Below are 20,651 nucleotides of genomic sequence, written 5' to 3' on the forward strand. Positions count from 1 at the left end.
ATATAGCGTTCCCAACAGCCCTCCCCCCAGCCAGGACCAATCAGGGCACACACACGTGTAGTGGGCAGGCAGAGTGACAGCTCATTGGGCCATGTAGTAAGATCATCAGGCAGGCAGCACATGTTCGGGCTCACCATGCTTCAGGGAGTTGGAGTAAACAAGCGAGGATCACGAGCCTTGGCAATCAGCCAAGAGTTGAAGTAAACAGCACGAGGTTTGGCAGCCAGCCAAGGTGCCATCTTTGGCTGGCTCGGCCGTGCTCGCTTCCCACATCATTGGTTATTCCTTGGTTGCTCCAGATCTGCTTTCTATATAAGCTTGCTTTAGTTCACAATAAACATGCACTGGTACACAAGCCTCTGCATCCCCTGCATTCTGATTTCTATCCGTCGGGGTCCCCAAGCCTTTCAGGCTTGGACTGTGGTCACTGCACCGTGACAGAGAGCAACTCTTGGGAGTTGGCTATCTACTTCTACAATGTGAGTTCCAGGGATCAAACTCAGGTCGTTCAGATTGGCAGCAAGCACCTTTACCCACTGAACCACCTCATCAGCCCAAATGCACTTTTCCTTCTGAAAATAACAGGTAATATTGGCAAGGCCCTTCCCTCTCAGAAATGCCATCTGTCCCTTCTATGATGCCATACTACCCATGTCTGCCTCTTACATACAGACTGTGCCTATCTTAACACCTCTTGAGTCTTCACAAAAGCCTACTCCAGAGTTATGCTCTAGGATCTATTTTCTTTCTAGAAAATTCAAGACAATTGAAAATAATTTCTCCCCTTCTCTGAATTCCTTTTGTTTTTAGGGCCAATATTACGTTTATAGCCTGAAAATACACAAAGGTTAATGAATATTTCTTATGCTCCTATGTAGATCTGTAGTTATCTTAAGGGCAGGAATGACTTAGGCATCCGCAACAGTACCTAGACCCAATTATATATACATACAGAAAACATTCGGTGGTATTTATGAATGGTTACACTTAGAATATGAAAATTATTTCAAATCATTCAGTCTAACATCTTAATCTAGAGATCTGCTTAGGATCAAGGTGAGTTAGTAGAGTCTGAATTGAAATTCCTATTCTACCTGATTCAAAACCCATAGTTCTTTCTGTAATTTTTTTTTTTTTTTTTTTTTTTAACGTCCCTGTAGCCCCAACTGGCCTGGAACTCACAGATATCCTCCTGCCTCAGCCTCCCGAGTGCTGGATTAAAGGTGTGTGCCACCACGCCTGGCTGCTCTTCCTATAATTTTATCTGTGAGAAAAGTACAAATTTAAGTGACTTTTGATTCATGCCACGGACTGAACTATGTCTCGACCCTAAATCTTATGTTGAAGCCATAATCCTAACATGGCTGTATTTGGTGTTCAAGCCTTTAGGAGGTAACTAAGGTTATATGAGGACATGGGATCTTAATCCACTAAAACTGGTGTCCTAATAAAAGCAGCAGCAATGGCAATCAGTCAGACAGAGGAAAGCCATATGCAGACACAGAGCAGTGGCCAATGTAAGCCAAAAAGAGTACCTGTACCTGAAAAAGTATGTGTCTCTTGGTTAAACCCTGTAATCTGTGATATTTTGTTATGGCAACCAAGCATAATAAGGCAATTTAGGACTTTTTTTTTCCTATAAAATGGGTATACAACTGCATTAATGATCTGACAGACTTCTTTCACAGGAACAAATAGAGACCACTGAAAAATATAAGAACTATACAGACATTATTAAAAATGGAAGATGACTTTTAAAAATTAGAGTTCAAATAACAATAGAGCACCAAAATATTTTCTTACATATAGACTGCATTTAAGTAAGATGAGAAGAAAATGGATAGCCTAGAAGTTATTAAATGTGTTATGACGGGTGTGGTGGTCCACGCCTTTTAAATCCCAGCAATCAGGAGGCAGAGGCAAGCTGATCTCTGTGAGTTCAAGGCTAGCCTGGTCTATACAGCAGTGAGTTCCAGGCCAGCTAGGGCCACAGGGAGACCCTGTCTCAAAAACAAAACAAAGCAAAACAAAATAAAACAATAACAGTAACAACAACAACAAAAAGTGTTACATTAAAAAAAGAAAAGTTCTTTAAAATGACAGCGTTGGGCCAGATGAGTTTTAAAGCCTTCTCGTGCTAGCTTCCATTGCTCTTCCGACATGGAACACACTGAGATAACATATTTAAAAGGCAAGACTTCTACAACTGTACTTAAAGAATTTAAAGGGCATAAGCCAAAATACTTTGACAACTGACATTCCAAAACTTAATTTTTTATATATATTTATTATTTTTATTTTATGTGTATGCGTGTATTGCCTGCATGTAGGCAAGTGCACCCGTGTCATACAATGCATGCAGAAGAGGCTGTCAGATCTCCTGGAACTGGAGTTCCGGACAGTTGTTAGCTTCCATGTGGGTGCTGGGATTCAAACCCGAGTGTTCTGCAAGAACAGTCAGTGTTATTAACTGCTGAGCCATCTCTCCAGCCCCCCAAAACTTTAGTTTTAAGCAGGGATTATAATACAGAATGTGGTAAGTCTGTGTAGTCTGGACTGTTCATGTTTTAAATTAAATTATTTAATAGTTGTTAAACATGTTCTCTATTTTTATAAATGAAAATACATTTTTCTTTTTTTTTTTGGTCTTTTTGAGACAGGGTCTTCCTGGATTCGCTATGAAGACCAGGCTGGCCTCGAACTCACAGAGATCCGCCTGTCTCTGTCTCCCGAGTGCTGGGATTAAAGGCGTGCACCACCATGCCTGGCGGAAAATACATATTTTTAAGTGACTTGCTAAAGGTCAATCTTTATCTAAGGAACTTGTTAAAGGTCAATCTTTTTTTACTAAATCCCTTGCTGCGGGGTTGTCTTGAGGTCTTTAAGTACTGACATGAAGCACAGTATTACGAAAACCTAACTTTATCTGATAGCCCCATCTTCATAAAATAAGGAAGTCAGTAGTTTGTTAACACAAAAACCTAGAATGTACCTTAATTTTTTTAAAGTAAATTATACATACTTTAGTTTATAATGTAATACCTCTCAGGAATGTGTTTGGGGATCTCTATGTCAAGCGACTTCATATGTAGGAGCTTTATCCCAGTTTCCATCTTGTTTGCAGCCACTACATCGCAGGCAAGTTCATACATGGTCTTAGATAACTCACAGGCATACACTGAGTGTGCTCCAGCTTTTTTGGCAAACATGCTACAAAGGAAGAAAAATCCATTTTATCTTTTTCTAATTTTAATAGAATTATGAAGCTTCGAACATGGGGTCTTTTCATTCTTTAACACAATGATTACTTGGTATGCATTTAAAAGAATGATCTAGGGTCAGCACGATGGTTGGGTAGGTAGTGCTTGCTGTGTGTTCTAATTTCTTTTCAACTGCTGTGACAAAACACTCTGATTAATAACTTGGGGAGGAAAGGGTTTATTTGTCTTACATCTCCCGAGTCACAGTTCATCACTGAGGGAGCCCAAGATAGGAACTCAGGGCAGGAGCTGAAGCACAGGCCCATCTTTCTTATACAATACAGAACAACCAGCCCAGGGATGGCACCGCCCACAGTGGGCTGGGCTCTCTCACATCACTCAAAATTCAAGAAATGCCCCACAGACATGGCCACAAGCCAGTCCAATGGAGACAATTCCCTAATTGAGGCTCCCTCAACCCAGGTGTGTCAAGTTGAAATTCAAGCTATCAAGCACATTCTACAAGCCTGATGACCACAGTTCAATTCCTGGAACCCATGGTGGAAGGAGAGACCTGACTCCTGAGAGCTGTCCTCTGACCTCCACATGTGTACCATGGTAGACACCTGTACTCAGGTGCACATACATAATACGAACAGTAATAATAATTAAGAATTAAAATAAAAAATAAATGAAAGAATGAACGAATATTCTAGAAACAAATCATTCAATAAATAATGGCACCCACACAATTAACACAAAATCATCAAGAGGTTTAACAGGCTTTCTAAATTCCACCAAAATGTTAATACAAAGAACACTATAAATTCATCATTCAAAATTTTAACAATAATCAAGTTTTTCTTATTTTCTTCACCTCCTGATAAATAAAAAGTTACAGGGGCTGGAGAGATGGCTCAGCAGTTAAGAACACTGACTGTTCTTGCAGAAGACCTGGGTTCTTCTGCAGGCAATACAAGCATAATTATCAGCTGCACAAATATCCCTAACAAGATTATGAGAAACAATTGCTGTTTTTAAATACCAATGTTATACTTGGCACTCTAGCAAAAGTCCTTAACTTATATTACTATATATTACAATAAAAAATAACAATCACAGCAAACCTCAGTATTCCAGTTCCTGCTCCAATATCCAAAACACTTTTGGACCCCAAGTGCACTGCCTTCTGGATTGCAGCATTATAAACCCTGTTCCTCTTGGTATCATTAAGCATGATAAAGTGCCAGCGTTCCACCAGCCAGTTTGCAACACGATAAAAATTCTCCTTTGCATCACTGAAATCAGGGTTTAGCTTCACTGCTTTATGAAAATATCCAGCTGCCTCATCTCTAAAGCCCATCCTAGAGAAAAAGAAACGACAAAGGCAAAATACATTCAACTACATGCGATGAATTAGAGTGCCTTATTCATGACACTGGCCTAAAAAATCCATCACTACTCCAGGTCCCAAAGGAGTCTTCCTCCTTTGCAAACCTTTCTGTGAGGACTGTAGTCTCATGACATCTTTCTTGAATTCCCCAGAGCTCAGGACATTAACAAATACTTGAATATAAATTACCATGGAACTAACATATAGCTGCCCTCACAGTCATCCTTCGCTTAACCAAATTGCTAGACAACAAATTATTTCTCAAACCACTACTGTAAAGCATCTTAAAGCCCATGGCTAGTTTCTCTTTAGGTTGACTTTTCTACCAGAAACTAAGTCAATGGTCATTAAGACTCAGTGGGGTTGGGGAGATGGCTCAGTTGGTAAAGTGCTTGCTATGAAAGCACGAGGACCTGAGTTTAGATTCCCAGCACCCACATAAAAATCAAGTGTGGTGGTACACACCTATAACCCCAACACTGGGGAGGGAGAGACAGGAATACCCCTGGAACTTGCTGGCCAACCAGTGTAGTCAATTATCAAGCTCCAGATTCAGTAAGAGAAGCTTCTCAAAAAACTAAGTGGAGTGCTGGGGAGATGCGTCACTAGGTAAAGCACTGTGTGGACTGGAGTTTGGATCCCCCATAATCCACATAAAGCCACATGTGGTGGTATGTGTCTGTAACCCCATCACTACTACAGCAAGGACAGACACCCAAAGTTGTCCTATGACCTCCACATGCGTGCCATGACACACACACCGCCCTCAATATCCCCCTATGAACACGCACAAACATGTACACACACATACAAACAGATAAAATGAGGGGGAGTGCCAGACATGGTGGCACACGCTTTAATCCCAACACTCGGGAGGCAGAGGCAGGTGGATCTCTGTGAGTTCAAGGCCAACCTGGTCTACATAGTGAGTTCCAGGACAGCTGGGGCTACAGGGAGAACCTGTCTCAAAAGACCAAAAATAAAAATAAATAAATAAATAAGTGGGGGGAGAGTTATTGAGGAAACACTTAACACCAATCTCTGGCCTCCACATGAATGCACATGCACTCATACACATACAAACACACATACACAAGAACCAACTGAATTTGCTGCCAGAGTCGTTTATGGCAGTTTTACTGTTATTATATGTTAATAAAAATACAACAGCAAAAGGAAAACAACTCTGTACTTAAAGGGAAAAAAGTCCAAGTCATGCACTTGCTTCTGAATTACATACGAGCAAATAAAAAAATAAAAGGGGAAAACTATGAAGCCATGTAAACAGTGCTTCTCAAGCTGTAGTGAAGGACTCTGTCACTCTGTAGGAAATCTAACTGTAGACCAAAATGACTGTGCTGAACATGATTAGTAAGCAGTTCACACAACAACAGATTTCAGCATCACCCAAACTGCTCTATACCTTTGTTCAGCATGTGAGCTCCCTGACCATAGACTTGGATTTACACCAGTATCAATTTCTATACTTATGTCATTAATCAATAACTTATGGTCCACACATGGAACAAAGCTGAGCTAGTGAAATTCTTCCACAGAAGTGCCTTTAACCACTGTGAAGTCTAAAGAAACTTCATCAGACTATTGATTTTGAGTATGGTTAAGACAAATGGGACCACATACCAAAAAACAATGTTGTTACATGATGGGCACTCATATTTTAGTTTAATAATATTGAAGGTAAAAGAGGAAAGAGCATAGTTCTGCCAAAGTGGAAAGTGATAGTTTCAAATTTATGAAATTAGTGAATCTTGTTTTAGTTATTGTCAAACATTTCTGCACTATTGTCTTCTCCCCAATCAAATCATATCCAGCTACAACTTGATGTTAATTAATAATGAATTGCAAAGCTCCTAAGTGACCACAGAACTTCTCTTCAATGTGTCTCGATTCCATTAGCTACTGATAATCAACTGATGCCCAAGGGCCTGTTGCTTGATTCAGAGAACTGTGCAGACTTTCAAGTACTAATAATCAATCTCTTGAATCAATACAAAGCTACTCCTAGTTGATCCCAAGTCTGTGCTTCCCCAGTGTTTGATAATATATCAGTTTTCTTAAATGGCAGTGCTCTAATGCACTCAATGTATACTTCATACTGAAAGACTTAACATGTAAGTCAATATCAGTGAACTACAAGAATGCCTTTTTCCTTTTTACTAAGAGAATCCTTATCTTTCCAATTAGTAACTTAAATATATTTTGCTTAAATCTGATGCTAGTGAACTGACAAAAATTTGTAAAGTTGAGACCATCCAGAAATAAATCTTGCTTCACAAACAGATGTCAGGAAACAAAACTGTTACTTGCTTTGGAAATCGCTCTCTCCTGAAGCAAGAGCTTTAGGGTGGGGAAGGACTGGTGTAGCTTTTTGTTGTTTTGTTTTGTCCTGAGAAGGTTCTTTTGTAGCCTGGTTCTCCTACCTCCACCTCCCAAGGGTTAGGCTTATGGGCCTGAGCCACCATAACCAGCTTGCTACGCTGTTTTTGATGAGAAAAGTAGTACAGAACAATTGAAAAGGAAAAAAGAGAAACTAAGCTCTATCCTAGAGAACAAAAGTAAACATGCAGCAAAGCTGTATTTAGATTATCATAAATTCTGAATTAGCAATGTCTAAATTAGAAATTTTGTTTGGTCACATTTCCCCAAGCAAATTATTACTCTTTTTTGTTCAATAATTGGTAACTATCTGCTCACATTAATGTCATACCATACATCCCCACAGGTATGACGTATGGTATGACAGGGTCTCCCTGTAGCCCCAGTTGGCCTGGAACTCACTATGTAGACCAGGCTGGCCTTGAACTCACAGAGATCCGCCTGCCTCTGCCTCCTGAGTGCTGGGATTAAAGACATGCGCCACCACACCTGGCCGCCTACAGTTGTATAATCTGCCAAACGTGCATAAAGGTACAATTTCCTGTTACAGGAAATTTATCTTACAACAGCTTTAAAAGTACAAGCACTGCTATATGGGTATAATCTGGAAATATAACTAAAGTCAGTAAGGCATGTCAACTTACATAAATTTAAGAACAAAAGAAAATCCAATGTGAGGACCTATTTAATGGCTAAGAAACACTAAAAAAAGAAGTGCTCAAAGTCCTTGGCCATCAGGGAAACGCAGGTTAAATTTTCATCTCACTGAGACCCTGTCTCAAATAAATTAAAACAAAAAAGCTTAAAAAAAAAAAAAAAAGATTTCATCTCAAGGCTGGGTGTGGTGTGCATGCCTGTAGTCCCAGCACTTGGGAGGGAAAAGCAAGTGAATCTGAGTTTGAGGCCAGCCAGGGCTGTATAGTGAGACCCGATCTCAAAAAACAATCAAAAAATAAAAAATATAAAAGGGATGCGAGGGTCTTTGGAAATTTTCATTAAAATGTAATGAAACTGTTAATTTATAGAGAAGAAAACTTTACTCATTAGGGTAACTATTAATGTGAACAAACCTCAGTGGACAAGCTGCCTTATTTTTCTAATTATTATCATACTCAACAATGAGAAACTATCAAATTTTGTCCCCTTAAAAGAATATTCACTGGGGCTGGAGAGATGACTCAGTGGTTAAGAACACTGGCTGTTCTTGCAGAAGACCTGGGTTTGAATCCCAGCACCCACATGGCAGCTAACAACTGTCCGTAACTCCAATTCCAGGTGATCCAACAGCCTCTTCTGACCTCCGCGGGCATTGCACGACATGGGTGCACTTACATATAAAATTATATATAGATGAATAAAATTGTTTGGGGTGTTCTGCATGATATGCACACACATACAAAATCAACAAATAAAAAAATAAGGAGGGAGCATAAAAATTACATCATGTTAATTAGTAGAAATGATAAACATTACCACTGAAATCTACCTGATGACTTTATAATCCATACTCAAGTGCCAAGGATCCAAGTATAATGAATTGTGACTAGTAATAATCAGATACATAGAGATTAGAGACGCATGTGCAAACATCTAAGTGTTAGTAGCATTAAAAACGAGTCTTTCTGTAGGAAACAGTATATTTTAAAATGAAATGGAGATCTTTCTTAAAGGTTAAAAACTCATTCAATTTTATGTCTTACAGGGCTTATACTGAGTTCAATCTTGTATAACTGTATTAATTCAACTGTGAACCTAGAAACTTACAGCCACCCGTGAAAGATATGTACTCGTGCTCTGGAGCATGTCTGGAAAATGTTATTGAATATGTTAAAGCTGTAATGAAATGCTTCTTCTAATCATATGGTTATTAAATAAATTTTAAAAAAAAGAGAATATGCACTATCAGGGCTGGAGAGATGGCTAAGCAGGTAAGAGCACTGGTGGATCTTGCAGAGGACCTGGGTTCGATTCCCAGGACCCACATGGCAGCTAACAACCATCTGTAACTCCAGTTCTGGGAGACCCTCTTCTGACCTCCAAGGGCAATGCATGATAAGGGTATACTTACATACATGCAGGCAATACACACATACACATAAAAGATAAAAAAAATTTTTTTAAAGAATATTTAGGCCAGGTGTGGTGGCCTTTGATCCCAGCACTTGGAAGGCAGAGGCAGGTGGCTCTCTCCTGAGTTTGAGGCCAGCCTGGTCTATATAGCAAGTTCCAGGCCAGCTGGACAAAAGACAAAAAGGCAAAAAAAAAAAAAAAAAAAAATATTTACTATCAACCCCTAGGTCACATTCATTAAAGCTGTTAAATGCATAGTAGCTACATCAAGGAGGCCAAATAAAACCTATTAAGACCATTTCTTATGCATAACTTTTCATTTAATAAAATTTGATATAACTAGAAGAGGAAAGGACTAACGGTAGAATACTGAAACATGTAAAATAATATTTGTATACAGAATAAATAAGGCACTATAATGACACAAAAACCAAGAACTAACCCTAGTTTTTGGGTGGAATTAGGGGATATTTTGTTTTGTACAAAGCAAAAAACTCAGATTTATTAGAGAAAACCTCAAACTAATGTTTTGGGTTTCTACTAGTTTTCCTATTAGAAAGCTCCTATGGAAAGTATATAAAAATTCCAGTGAAAAGCCAGGCGTGGTGGCGCACGCCTTTAATCCCAGCACTCGGGAGGCAGAGGCAGGCAGATCTCTGTGGGTTCAAGGCCAGCCTGGTCTACATAGTGAGTTCCAGGACAGCTGGGGCTACAGGGAGACCCTGTCTCAAAAAGAACCCCCCAAAAAAAAATTCCAGTGAAGGAAAATGTTGTTCTACAGAAGTCATATTTCACTTATAAAAACACTTTGGGGTTGGAGAGGCAGCTTAGTAAACAGAATGGCTGCCTAGAATGCACAAAGCCCTGGATTTGATTTGATCCCCAGCACTTCATAAACTAGGTGTGATGGTGCACAACTGTAATCTCACCAAGGCTGAGCAGGAGGATCACAACTTCAAGTCATTCTAAGCTATATAGCAAGTTTGAGGCCAGCCTGGGGCTACATGAGACCTGTCTCAAAAATAAGAAATAAGTAAATACACATAAGAAGTGCATAACATAAAGACTCAATCTTTGCCTATATTTTCATCATCTTATGGAGCAGTCTCAATAGAAAATCAGAATATTTTGGGAGCAAGAACTTTTTAGTAAGCAATTGTTTAAAAAAATTGTATCTATCAACTCTCAAAATTTGAGACATGCCATTTGATACTACAATAAGTATTTATACATCTTGGGCTGGCAAGATGGCTTGGCAGGTAAAGGTGCTTGCCAACAAGCCTGACAACCTGGTTCAATCCTCAGAACTCAAACGGCAGAAGGAAAGAACCAACCCCCGATCCCAAGTTGTCTCTGACCTCCACACCTGTGCCTTGGCACACATGCACATATACAAATAAATTTATTTAAAATATATATACATCTTATAGTGCATGACCCACATAGACTTTACACTCTCATACAGAGGTTCTTTCAAAAAGTTATTTAGAAAACATTTCTCCATATTGAACAAAAGTGTTTAACAATAAGACTATTGCTAAGTTAATTTACTTTCTCAGAACTGGAAAGACTGCATATACTGCCACATGTGCACTGTGATAACATTTGTACACACACACATACACACACACATAATTTTAAAATTGCTATATTACATTTGCTATCCCTATATTGTTTTGCGCTTACTTTACTACTAATTTTGTAATTTTACATTGAGTATCTAATCACTCTGCTCAAATCCTGTTACAGTTCATTCTTTACAGTAAATTTTACCCGTTCAAATTACTATATATAGACAGGCATGGTGGCATAGATGTGTAGTCTCAGTTCCTTGAGAACCTGATGTATCACTTGAACCTACAAGTTTGACACCAGACTAAGCAACATAGTGCAACTATCTCAAAACCAAATAAAACAAATTACTGCATAATTGAACCCTGACTTGTACTGATATAGAATAATCCTCAAGAGGTAATAGTGAAATTACCACAAACCTGAAGAGATGCTCTCCCATACTATTGCAAATCACTTCATCATCAGGAAATAGTTCCAAAGCCTGCTCGTAACAACCAAGTAAGTCTTGTGTTCTATTGAGTGCGTCGAGCTCTTCAGCCCATCTGAAAAGTGTATACTGAAAAGTTTCCTTTACAAACAATAAAAGGTGCAAATTAGTGTATGAGAATGAACATTATACAATACTAGCTGAAGAGTCCAGGAAATAGAAGTATTGTTAAACTTTAAATTTAATTTTACTAATCACTATTTGCTGAATAAGCAGATGCAATAAAGAATTTTACCACGTCATGGCAACAATACATAGAATCAGACAGTATGGCATCTTTCTATAGCTTCTCTTAGCTGCCGTGTCATGCTCCTCTCTCCTACCTCTACTTTTCAGGCAGCTGTGTCAAGGGTTTGTCTTTGGCTGTCTTTTCTTATTTATCCCAAGTGCAGTGTTAATGATGCAACAGGAACCTGTCTAAGATCTTGTCTTCTGAAACTCAGACTCATAAATATAACTTCCTACTGGTCATCTCAACCAGGTAAGCAATGGCTCTCCAGTCATTTCACTTGAGCCTAATTCTAATATTTCCTCATCAATGGATGTGCGAAGAAACCAAATCATAATGATGAACATGAACTTTCCTCCTCAGAGAATCCTGTAGAGAGAAATATAACAATCTTGAAACCAGACCTACCATATTACTCTTATAGGATAAGGGTATCACTCAGTGTTAAACCACAAATTCTACCCTAACTCCCCATATTTCAAACCCAGCCAATGCCCTCTCACTATTTTTCAATCTGTCATCTGACAGCCAATACTGTTAGAACCTAGCCTAGTCCTGTAGTCCCTTGCTGGAGTACAGTGAATGCTTCTTACTACCAGCCTAGCTCTGGTCTGATCTTCCTCTGGCCATTCTCTATGCTGCTATACTATATAAAGAGGGCAGGCTTCAGACATTCTACCCTTCTCAAGATAACATACTTTACATAGAAGAGTCAATACCTGAAACAGAATTGCAACGCAGTTTACTAGAAAGATAAGGATAAGGAAGGAGCTTCTATTATATATGACAGATATTTTAGATATCTAGGTATTATACAAAATGAATCAAGAGCTCTATAGGCAATCAGACTGGGAGCTGAGGATACAGCTCAGTGGTACAGCACTTTTCTAGGATGCTTAACATCCTTGGTTTGGTACCTGACAACAATAAAATAAATAAATAAATAAATAAACAATAAATAAATAAATAAGCAAGCTAAGGGAGAAATGGCTCAGCAGCTGAGAGCATTTGCTGCTCTTGCAGAGGACCTGTATTCAGTTCCCAGCACCCACATGGCAGCTTACAACCATCTGTAACTCCAATTCCAAGGATCTGACATCCTCTTCTGGCCTCCACAGGTACCAGGTATGCACAAAGTGCACATATATACAAGCAGGCAAACACTCATACACATTTTTTTTTTTTTTTTGGTTTTTTTGAAACACGGTCTCCCTGTACCCCTAGCTGGCCTGGAACTCACTATGTAGACCAGGCTGGCCTTAAACTCACCGAGATCCACCTGCCTCTGCCTCCCAAGTGCTAGGACTACAGGTATGCACCACCATGCCCTGCTTTCATACACATTTTTTAAAAGTAAGTGGTTTAATGTGACTCAAGTGTGGGTTATAGGTAGCAAAGAGAATAGCAGGAAATGAAAACTGCACATGAGGCTTGTGCAAAGAAATATGAACTCTGTTCCAGATAAAACCAAAGTAGTTACTAAATCCTATTGAAACTCAGGTATTACCAGTTTTTAAATTGTTTTTTTATTTATTATTTTTATTTTATGTGTATGCATGTATTGCCTGAGTGTAGGTAAGTGCACCCATGTCATGCAATGCCCATAGAGGACAGAAGAGTCTGTCAGATCCCCTGGAACTGGAGTTACAGACAGTTGTTAGCTGCCATGTGGGTGCTGGGATTTGAACCCAGGTCTTCTGCAAGAAGTGTTCTTAACCGCTGAGTCATCTCTCTAGGCCCTCAGTTTTTAATTTAAAAAAAAATTTAAGACGAATCTCATATAGCCCACACTGACCTAAAACTCACTTTGTAACTGAGGATAACATCAAACTTCTAATCCTTCTGCCTCTACCTCTCAAATGCTGGGATTACAGGTATGTGCCACCATAGTGGGTTCGAATGTCCTGCTTGCTAGGCAAACACTCTACCAAAGAAGCTACATCTCCAGCCCTTCAATTCAAATTATGCCTTTCTCCCCCGGTCTTGGGGTTGGAACTCAGAGCCTTACACTCTGGGTCATTTTATGGCAGGCATTCTACCAATGTGCTAAATTCCCAACCCATTTTTATGTATACTTTCAATTCATAGTAAAGATCTCTTAGACATATTATCCATTTATAGAAGAAGGAACTGAGGAAAAGCAATTGTGTTGACCCATTGCTCTACCGATGTCTACAAAGAGATGCAAACTACCTAAACATACTATACACTGCTGAGGAAAGTCAGTAGGGCCCAAAAAGGATGTGAACTACTAAAGTCTAATGTTACTGCCATCTAGTGGGACAAGGATGCTGCTAAACACTCCAGAAGGCACAGGGCAGCCCAATACAAGGAATTACCTCATGCAAAAATGTCAACAGAGTCAATGTTGAGAAAATTCTGGGCAAAGTAAAGTAGTCTATGGCTGACTCCTGCAATTAAGTCTTTTTTAAAATTTAGACTCTAATACTTGAGAAAAATGTACAGTGGTTCAACAGAGTAACTGTTGCAAATAATATTTGAAGCTTAAAGATGGATCATTAAATAAAGAGTCCCTAAGATTAACCACACTTTATTCAACTATGGGGACCCACAGTATTCCTTCTACTCAATAAGGCAAAGCCTCCGTGCGAGGGCCTAGTTTAAATTAGACGCAGGAGGAGACAGGGTATCAATCCAAGGTTTTGGAATCTAAAGTGAGGTGGAAACTATAAAACAGATGTGCGACACAGGTTGACTTTGTTGCAAAAACCTGGATGTTGATGTAGACCTCAGGAAAGCCCACTAGGGAATCTGCAAGCCCAGTGGGCAGATGATTGAGGTCTGAACCAGGGGAGTGAAAGGAGGTGAAGGTGCGGAGAGGAGGTTAGATTCTGGACGATCACAGAACAATAAATCAATCAACAATTAGTCAATGTTTGTCTCTGTCTCTGACACACCACACACACACACACACACACAGACCACCCTCTGTGGTCGTAGATAAGATCACAGGACGGCAGGCCTCACCTTCACGTCGCCTTTCAGCTCCGGAGCCAGGCTGAGCACCAGAAGGTAATGGGCATAGGCGGTACCGAAGTCCTGGGCACCTAGACAGTGCTCGGCGCTCTGCAAGGACTGCGCCACCAGCCTGTCCCGGCCGGCCGCCCCCGCGCCTCCCGCAGCAACCCGGCGCGCTCTAGGCCTCGAGTTCGGCATGGCCGAGTCGCTGCTCCGAAGCCCCAGAGCCAGCCGCGTCCCAGCACCTACGCCGCCGCTGGAGAGCCCGCAGCAACCCGTGACCGCAGCCGAGCAGCCCCCGCTCCGCCGGACACAAGCTCCACCCTCCTCGCCGCCTGGAAAGCTGCGCACGCCGTGATGACGTCAGCGCACAACCGGTACGTGCGTAGGGATCGAAAAGAGCTGGGGGAAGCTAAGCGCATGCGAGGAGGCGAGACTCAAAGGCTCCGGTGCCAGGCTGTTTGGGCCGGCTGAGTCTTTCTGTAGAGTTCGTGACGGACCCGGCTGAGCAGACTCCCCAGCGAGAAAGGCCACCCTCTGGTCCGGAGCCTGTGACCATCGGGTGGCCTTTGTCCCAGTACCCCAGTTCCGACCATCTCCAGACCGGAAGGAACGCTCAGATAAAAGCACCTTAGACTAGGTAAAGGGTGTGCTTTCGCAGTGTTAAGCCATTCTCACAAAACTCAGACTCACAAAGCAAACTATCCTAGGATCACACTCATCTTACAGAAGGAACAGTCCATGTCGCTAAAATCCATCCTTTGTATGCCTTTTGGCCTTCTGTTGTGACTGAGTCTCTTACCACTTTTCCTTGAAAGCACTTAAACCTTAATCTACTCTCCAGAAAAGTCAGGAATTGTTTTCAATTGCTTTAGTAATGTACCAAATAACTTTAATTTCCCTTTTTCTTTTTGAGACAGGGTCTCCCTGTAGCCCCAGCGAGCCTAGAACTCGATATGTAAGGCTGACTGGCCTTGAACTCGCAGAGATCCACCTGCCTCTGCCTCCCTAGTACTGGGATTAAAGGCGTGCACCACAACGTCCATCAGAACTATAATTTTTTTAAACTTGATGGAGAATACTTTGTCCCCCCTTGGCCTTCTTGTGGGCTCTCCTAATGATTCGTGGCCTTACTTTTTTGAGTTTTTTGTTGATGTTTAGGGGGTTTTTGTTGTTTTGTTTGTTTTTTTTGTTTTTGTTTTTGTTTTTTTTTTTTGAGACAGGGTCTCACTATGTAGCCCTGACTGGCTGGAACTTGTTATGTAGCTGAGGCTGACCTCAATTTTACAGAGATCTGCCTGCCTCTGCTTCCCAAGTGCTGGGATAAAAGGTGTACACTACCTTGTCAACCTCTTAGTAGGAGAAAGCAGTAGAAAGCAACTTTAAATAATCTCCTATAGACGTTTGTGTTTAACCACTTGTTCCCTAGCTGGTGGTGCTGCTTGGACAAGGTGGTGGAGCCTTGTTACAGGAATTAGGCCTCTGGGGCCAGCCTTGAGGTTTTATAGTCAGGTACCAGTCTCCCTGCTTCATAACTACCAATGTAATAAGATCAGCCTTCCCTGGTTCCTACCACTGTGCCTTCCCTTCCATATTACCTCTGACTGTAAGCCAAAATAAACCCTTCCTTCTGTAAGTTGCTATTTGTCAGGTATTGCTGCAACAAGGAGAAAAGAAATACTGGTGGGAAGTCAATGATTCTAGTCTTTGCATGAGGCTCTGCTTCCTCTGAATTACTTCACTTTACAAATTATCTTGCACCCTGGGACATGTTTTCCTCTTCCATAGAACAAGGTTTCTTTTTTTTAAGATTTCTTTTTATTATTTGTGTGTATGTGTATGTATGTGTTTATGTGAGTGGATGTCACGTGTGTGTGGGTGCCCTCAGAGGCCATAATATGTTGGATCCCTTGGAGCTGGAATTATAGGTGGCTGTGAGCCACCCGATGTGGGTGCTGGGAACCAAACCCTTGTGTTCTGAAAAAGCAGCAAGCACTCTTAACCACTGAGCCATTTGTCAAGCTCCTTGCTCTGGTATTTGATCTACCAGGTTCCTTGATGTAACCCAAGTATCTAAAATACCCACATGAAGCTTAAAATGATCCTATTTCCATAAGGATGTAACAGGAACCCTGAAAGAAACCTAGAGAATTAAATTTTCTCCAGGAAATATGCCAGTTATATTTTTAAACTTTCTAACACAGCTTATTTAATACATCCTTCAAATTGTGCCAGTTACATTTTTACCAACTTGATGTTGGCTAAGAAATGGGGGGTGGGAGGTTGGCAGAAAGTGTAGAAAGGATAGTAAGAAAATGAAGCTAATTTAGGGTATTTATCACTGAGGGGCAGTGACTAAAGTAAAAAGGAGTACTATAGACTTCCTGCTTCTTGTTAAATATTTAAGATAACTATAACCTACCTATCTTGGTTAGCTTTTCTGTTACTGTGATAAAATACTCTAACCAAAACCCACTGAAGAGGAAAGGGTTTGTTCTACCTTAGAGCTTAAGTTCATCACTGAGAGGAGCCTGGGCAGGAATCTGGAGGCAGGAACTGAAGCACAGACCATGGAGGAATGCTGCCTACCTGCTTTCCTCTGACCTGTGCTCAGCCTGCTATCTTATACAACACAGCCCCACCTGCCCAGGGTGACACCACCCACAGTGGACTGGGCTCTCCCACATCACTCAGCAGTCAAGAAAATGCCTCACAGACATGGCCGCAGGTCCTTCCATTAAAAAGGAATAACCCAATTGAGGTTCCTTCTTCCCGGATGTGTCAAGCTGACAACTGAAGCTTCCAGAACACTACCAGACAGCACTAAGATGTGACTGAAGTAGATAAGGCACAGCATCATTTGTACTTCTCTGTACAGTCTAAAGACACTATATGCGGTGGGTCTTACAAAATGGAACCAACAAAAGAGGGAACATCTAGTCATCTTAAGAAACTGGAGTAGTAAATATATTTGATGAATCTTATGTACCTTTATTCAGTTCTCATTGAGACTAAGAATTACTCAAGACTGTTCATTTTTATTACAAGTTAACTTTTAGTGTAATTAGCTTTCAGTATGTCTGGAAAAACTATTTCACTACAAAGATTTAGAACAAATGTGAAGTGTATATTTTATTCCTCAAACATTCCTATAAAAATTGACAAGAGGCTGGAGAGAGATGGCTTGGAACCGGTTAGGAGAACCTCTTGCAGAAGACCTAAGTTCAGTCTCAGCACCCACATGGTGACTCACCACTGCCTGCAACTCTAGTTCCAGCCGATCTGACACCATCTTCTGACCTCTCAGACACTGCACACACATGGTGCACTTACATACATAAAGACAAAACACTCATACACATAAAATAAAAATACATTTTAAAAATATTGAGGAGCCAGGCATGGTGGCACATGCCTTTAATCCCAGCACTTGGGAGGCAGAGGCAGGCAGATCTTTGTGAGTTCGAGGCCAGCCTGGTCTACATAGTGAGTTCCGGGACAGCTGGGGCTACAAGGAGACGCTGTCTCAAAAAACACAAAAAAATAAAAATATTGAAGAGCAAGGAAAAACATATTGAGGAGGCTGGAGTTGTAGCTCAGTGGTAGAGTACTTCCCCTAGTATGTGTAAGGCCCTCAGTTCACTCTCTAATAACAAATTTTGTAATATATTGGGAGGCAGAATCATTTCTTTGTTCACAATAGCACATCCTCACCAAACTGTGACTTTGAATCAGCTCCTAGGATCTATTTGATTCCTTTGTTTATATGTTCCTTTTCACTCTTTTAGAGCTCTAAGAAAAACACCTCATTTATGTAGCAAGCCACTGCTGACACTGAGTCTGGTGTAACTGTGGTTGTCTTTCACCATATTCTGGGCAGTTTGTCAACAAACCACAAACACCAAACAAGGAAGGCAAACCAACTGAAAAGCTCAGTCAACTTTCCAGTATACAGAAGTTGAGGTTGACGGTGGTAGAGGGGCTCATAGAAAATTAAATAGGTATAAAAATCTTGCTGGACACCAATTATCCTATGTTTATGAATGTGAAAGTTCATTTATTTTTGTATGATCTATTTTGTTTACTTTGCCTGGAGACTTATTTACAACTCTGCATTTTAAGATCATTCGGGGAGCATTTAAACACCACCACTCTCTGGGACTCTTTCCCAGAGATGTTGTCTTAATTGACTAGGAGAGATGACTGAGCATCAATATTTTTTAAATAATTTGTTGAGAATTTCATACATGCATATGAAGTGTTTTGATCAAATCCATTCCCACTCCCTCCCTTACAACTCTCCCATATAGCCCCACCACTTTTTTCTCATAACTTCATGTATTCTTTCTTCTTCTTGATTTTTTTTTGTGGGGCTTTTGGCTACTCTACCATTCCCTCCTCTGAAGAGGTAACCCTAAAATCTTTTAAGGATTAGATAAAAGCTCCCAAATATTTTCGACATTTTTGGCCTTTGGAACAGAGTATGTTGCTAAGAGAGCAAGAACACTGAGTTTTAGCTAAGAAACTGGCTACTTTTCTTTGGGGTCTTTTTACCCTAACTGCCTAGCCAATTCCTACCTCCCATTCTTATCACACCATCCTCTGAAGAGGTTAGCCAAATTGCCAACTGGCTTCTTCCATGCTGAACAGGGAAGCAGGGTAAGGCAACTGGAGTGCCCCTTCAGTGGGTCTATCTAAAAGAATTCCAAATTGCATAACTCTTATCTCTAGGGGGAAAAGAAAGTCCTTGAATCATGAAGAGGAGATGTGAAGTAAAGGCAAAAGTAATTAGCACTACAAGTTCTAGACAGGGAACAAGAAAAAAGTCAGAACAGGGCAATTTTCAAATGTTCATATGGGAGTCCATTGGAGTTTCTTGACAAGAGCTTCCAAAAGCATCCCTCTATAGGGTTCCTCATTTTTCTTTTGTCCTCCAAGGCTGGACTCTAGAGTGATGGATTCAGGATTTGCTTTCAGATATTTTGACAGCTGTTGGAGTGGTTAGAATCAGTGTCAGTTCCCTCTCAAAGGCTTCTAGATAGGGGAGAAAACAAATTTATCCATCATTTTAGAACAACACCTTATTGTCTCCCTTAGCTACAGGTGGGCACGACAGTACTGGAGACCAAGATTTGAAGTCTTACATCTGAGCAGCACTTTCTGCTTAAGAACAAAATCATCAATAAGAAATAATTTTCTAAATATTTTTTTTTTGGTCTTTTTGAGACAGGGCCCAGCTGTCCTGGAACTCACTATGTAGACCCAGCTGGCCTCGAACTCACAGAGATCCGCCTGCCTCTGCCTCCCAAGTGCTGGGACTAAATAACTTTTTGTATAGACTTAAGCCTAATGTCTGGGTAGTATAATCCCTTGAACTCTTAAAGAAATATACTGATGACTTTACTCTTTGGTTATACTTTCCTTTTGGGTGTTTAAGACCATACAGTTGACCCAAAAAAATCAATTTATTTTTACACTTAAGGTCATTTGAGGATCTGTTCCGCAGGGGTCCCATGGGCTTAGGAGGGGCTCCTGGCTCCTTTATTTTACCAATTCCATCTATGTGAAGGTAAGTCAAAGATCCTGCTCGACCATGTCTGGCTTCACTTGGAAGCATGAATGAGATATTTCCTCTGAGTTGACCCTCCTCTTTGTAGACTGGACACTGCTTCAAGTCCATCTCCTGGGGTCTCCTTCACCTCCCTGAACAAGAGGACAGGTGGCTCACCACAGTTACAGGCTATTTTGAGAGATATTCCATAGTCCCCTGGGACTTAATTGACTTTGGAGGGCAAGGGGCAAAAACTGTCCTTTAAGTCCCTCTGACCACATTAGTATAGGCCTCAAACTATGGCTGTTGAACATCCAATAAATTTAGGTCCACTGGTCTGGTACTTTAAATTAGCATGTGCTATGTAGATAAGGCTTGGGTATAAACCAAATATTCTTAGGTAAACCTTAACTAGATATATATTTTCTTCCTTAAACTGATTGACTAAACTATGACCATAGAAAATTTAAGATTATGTGTATATTATTTTTGTCTCTTCTTTATATATCATAACAAACCTACACAGACTTTCATCACTTGCTTAGGATTTCTTTCTATTTTGGAAAATACCTCCATTCCCATACCCTTTTAACATCTTTTACATTCTCATTATCTTTTTTTAAAAATAATTATGAGACATAATAGCATTAACAAATAAATTTTCCATCTGTTGTGAGACTTCTTTTCCTGGAGATACTAAGCAATGCTTATTCCCTTTTAAGGTTTTAGTGTCAAGCCAATGTTTGATTAAAATTTTCCCAGCCAACGGT

The 20,651-nt window shown here is 40.5% G+C and overlaps 1 protein-coding gene across 3 annotated transcripts in view; it reads right to left on the reverse strand.

The window, feature by feature from the left end:
• Prmt9 (protein arginine methyltransferase 9) overlaps nt 1-14,658 on the reverse strand; it is a 50,029-nt gene extending 35,371 nt beyond the window's left edge. The window contains exons 1-4 of one of the 3 annotated variants that reach the window (XM_008851101.3): nt 14,340-14,658; nt 11,055-11,203; nt 4,328-4,564; nt 3,043-3,210 (exon numbers count right to left, since the gene is read on the reverse strand). In XM_008851101.3, coding sequence (XP_008849323.1) covers nt 3,043-3,210; nt 4,328-4,564; nt 11,055-11,203; nt 14,340-14,528 — 743 coding nt within the window. In that variant the 5' untranslated portion in view covers nt 14,529-14,658. Of the gene's footprint in view, nt 1-3,042; nt 3,211-4,327; nt 4,565-11,054; nt 11,204-14,339 lie in introns of those variants that run through there. The other 2 variants (XM_029555031.1, XM_029555032.1) reach the window with 2 other exon arrangements.
• Between the last annotated feature and the right edge of the window lie 5,993 nt (nt 14,659-20,651).

This window comes from Nannospalax galili, unplaced genomic scaffold (genome assembly GCF_000622305.1).
Source record: "Nannospalax galili isolate Female #2095 unplaced genomic scaffold, S.galili_v1.0 scaffold585, whole genome shotgun sequence".
Lineage (NCBI taxonomy): Eukaryota > Metazoa > Chordata > Mammalia > Rodentia > Spalacidae > Nannospalax > Nannospalax galili.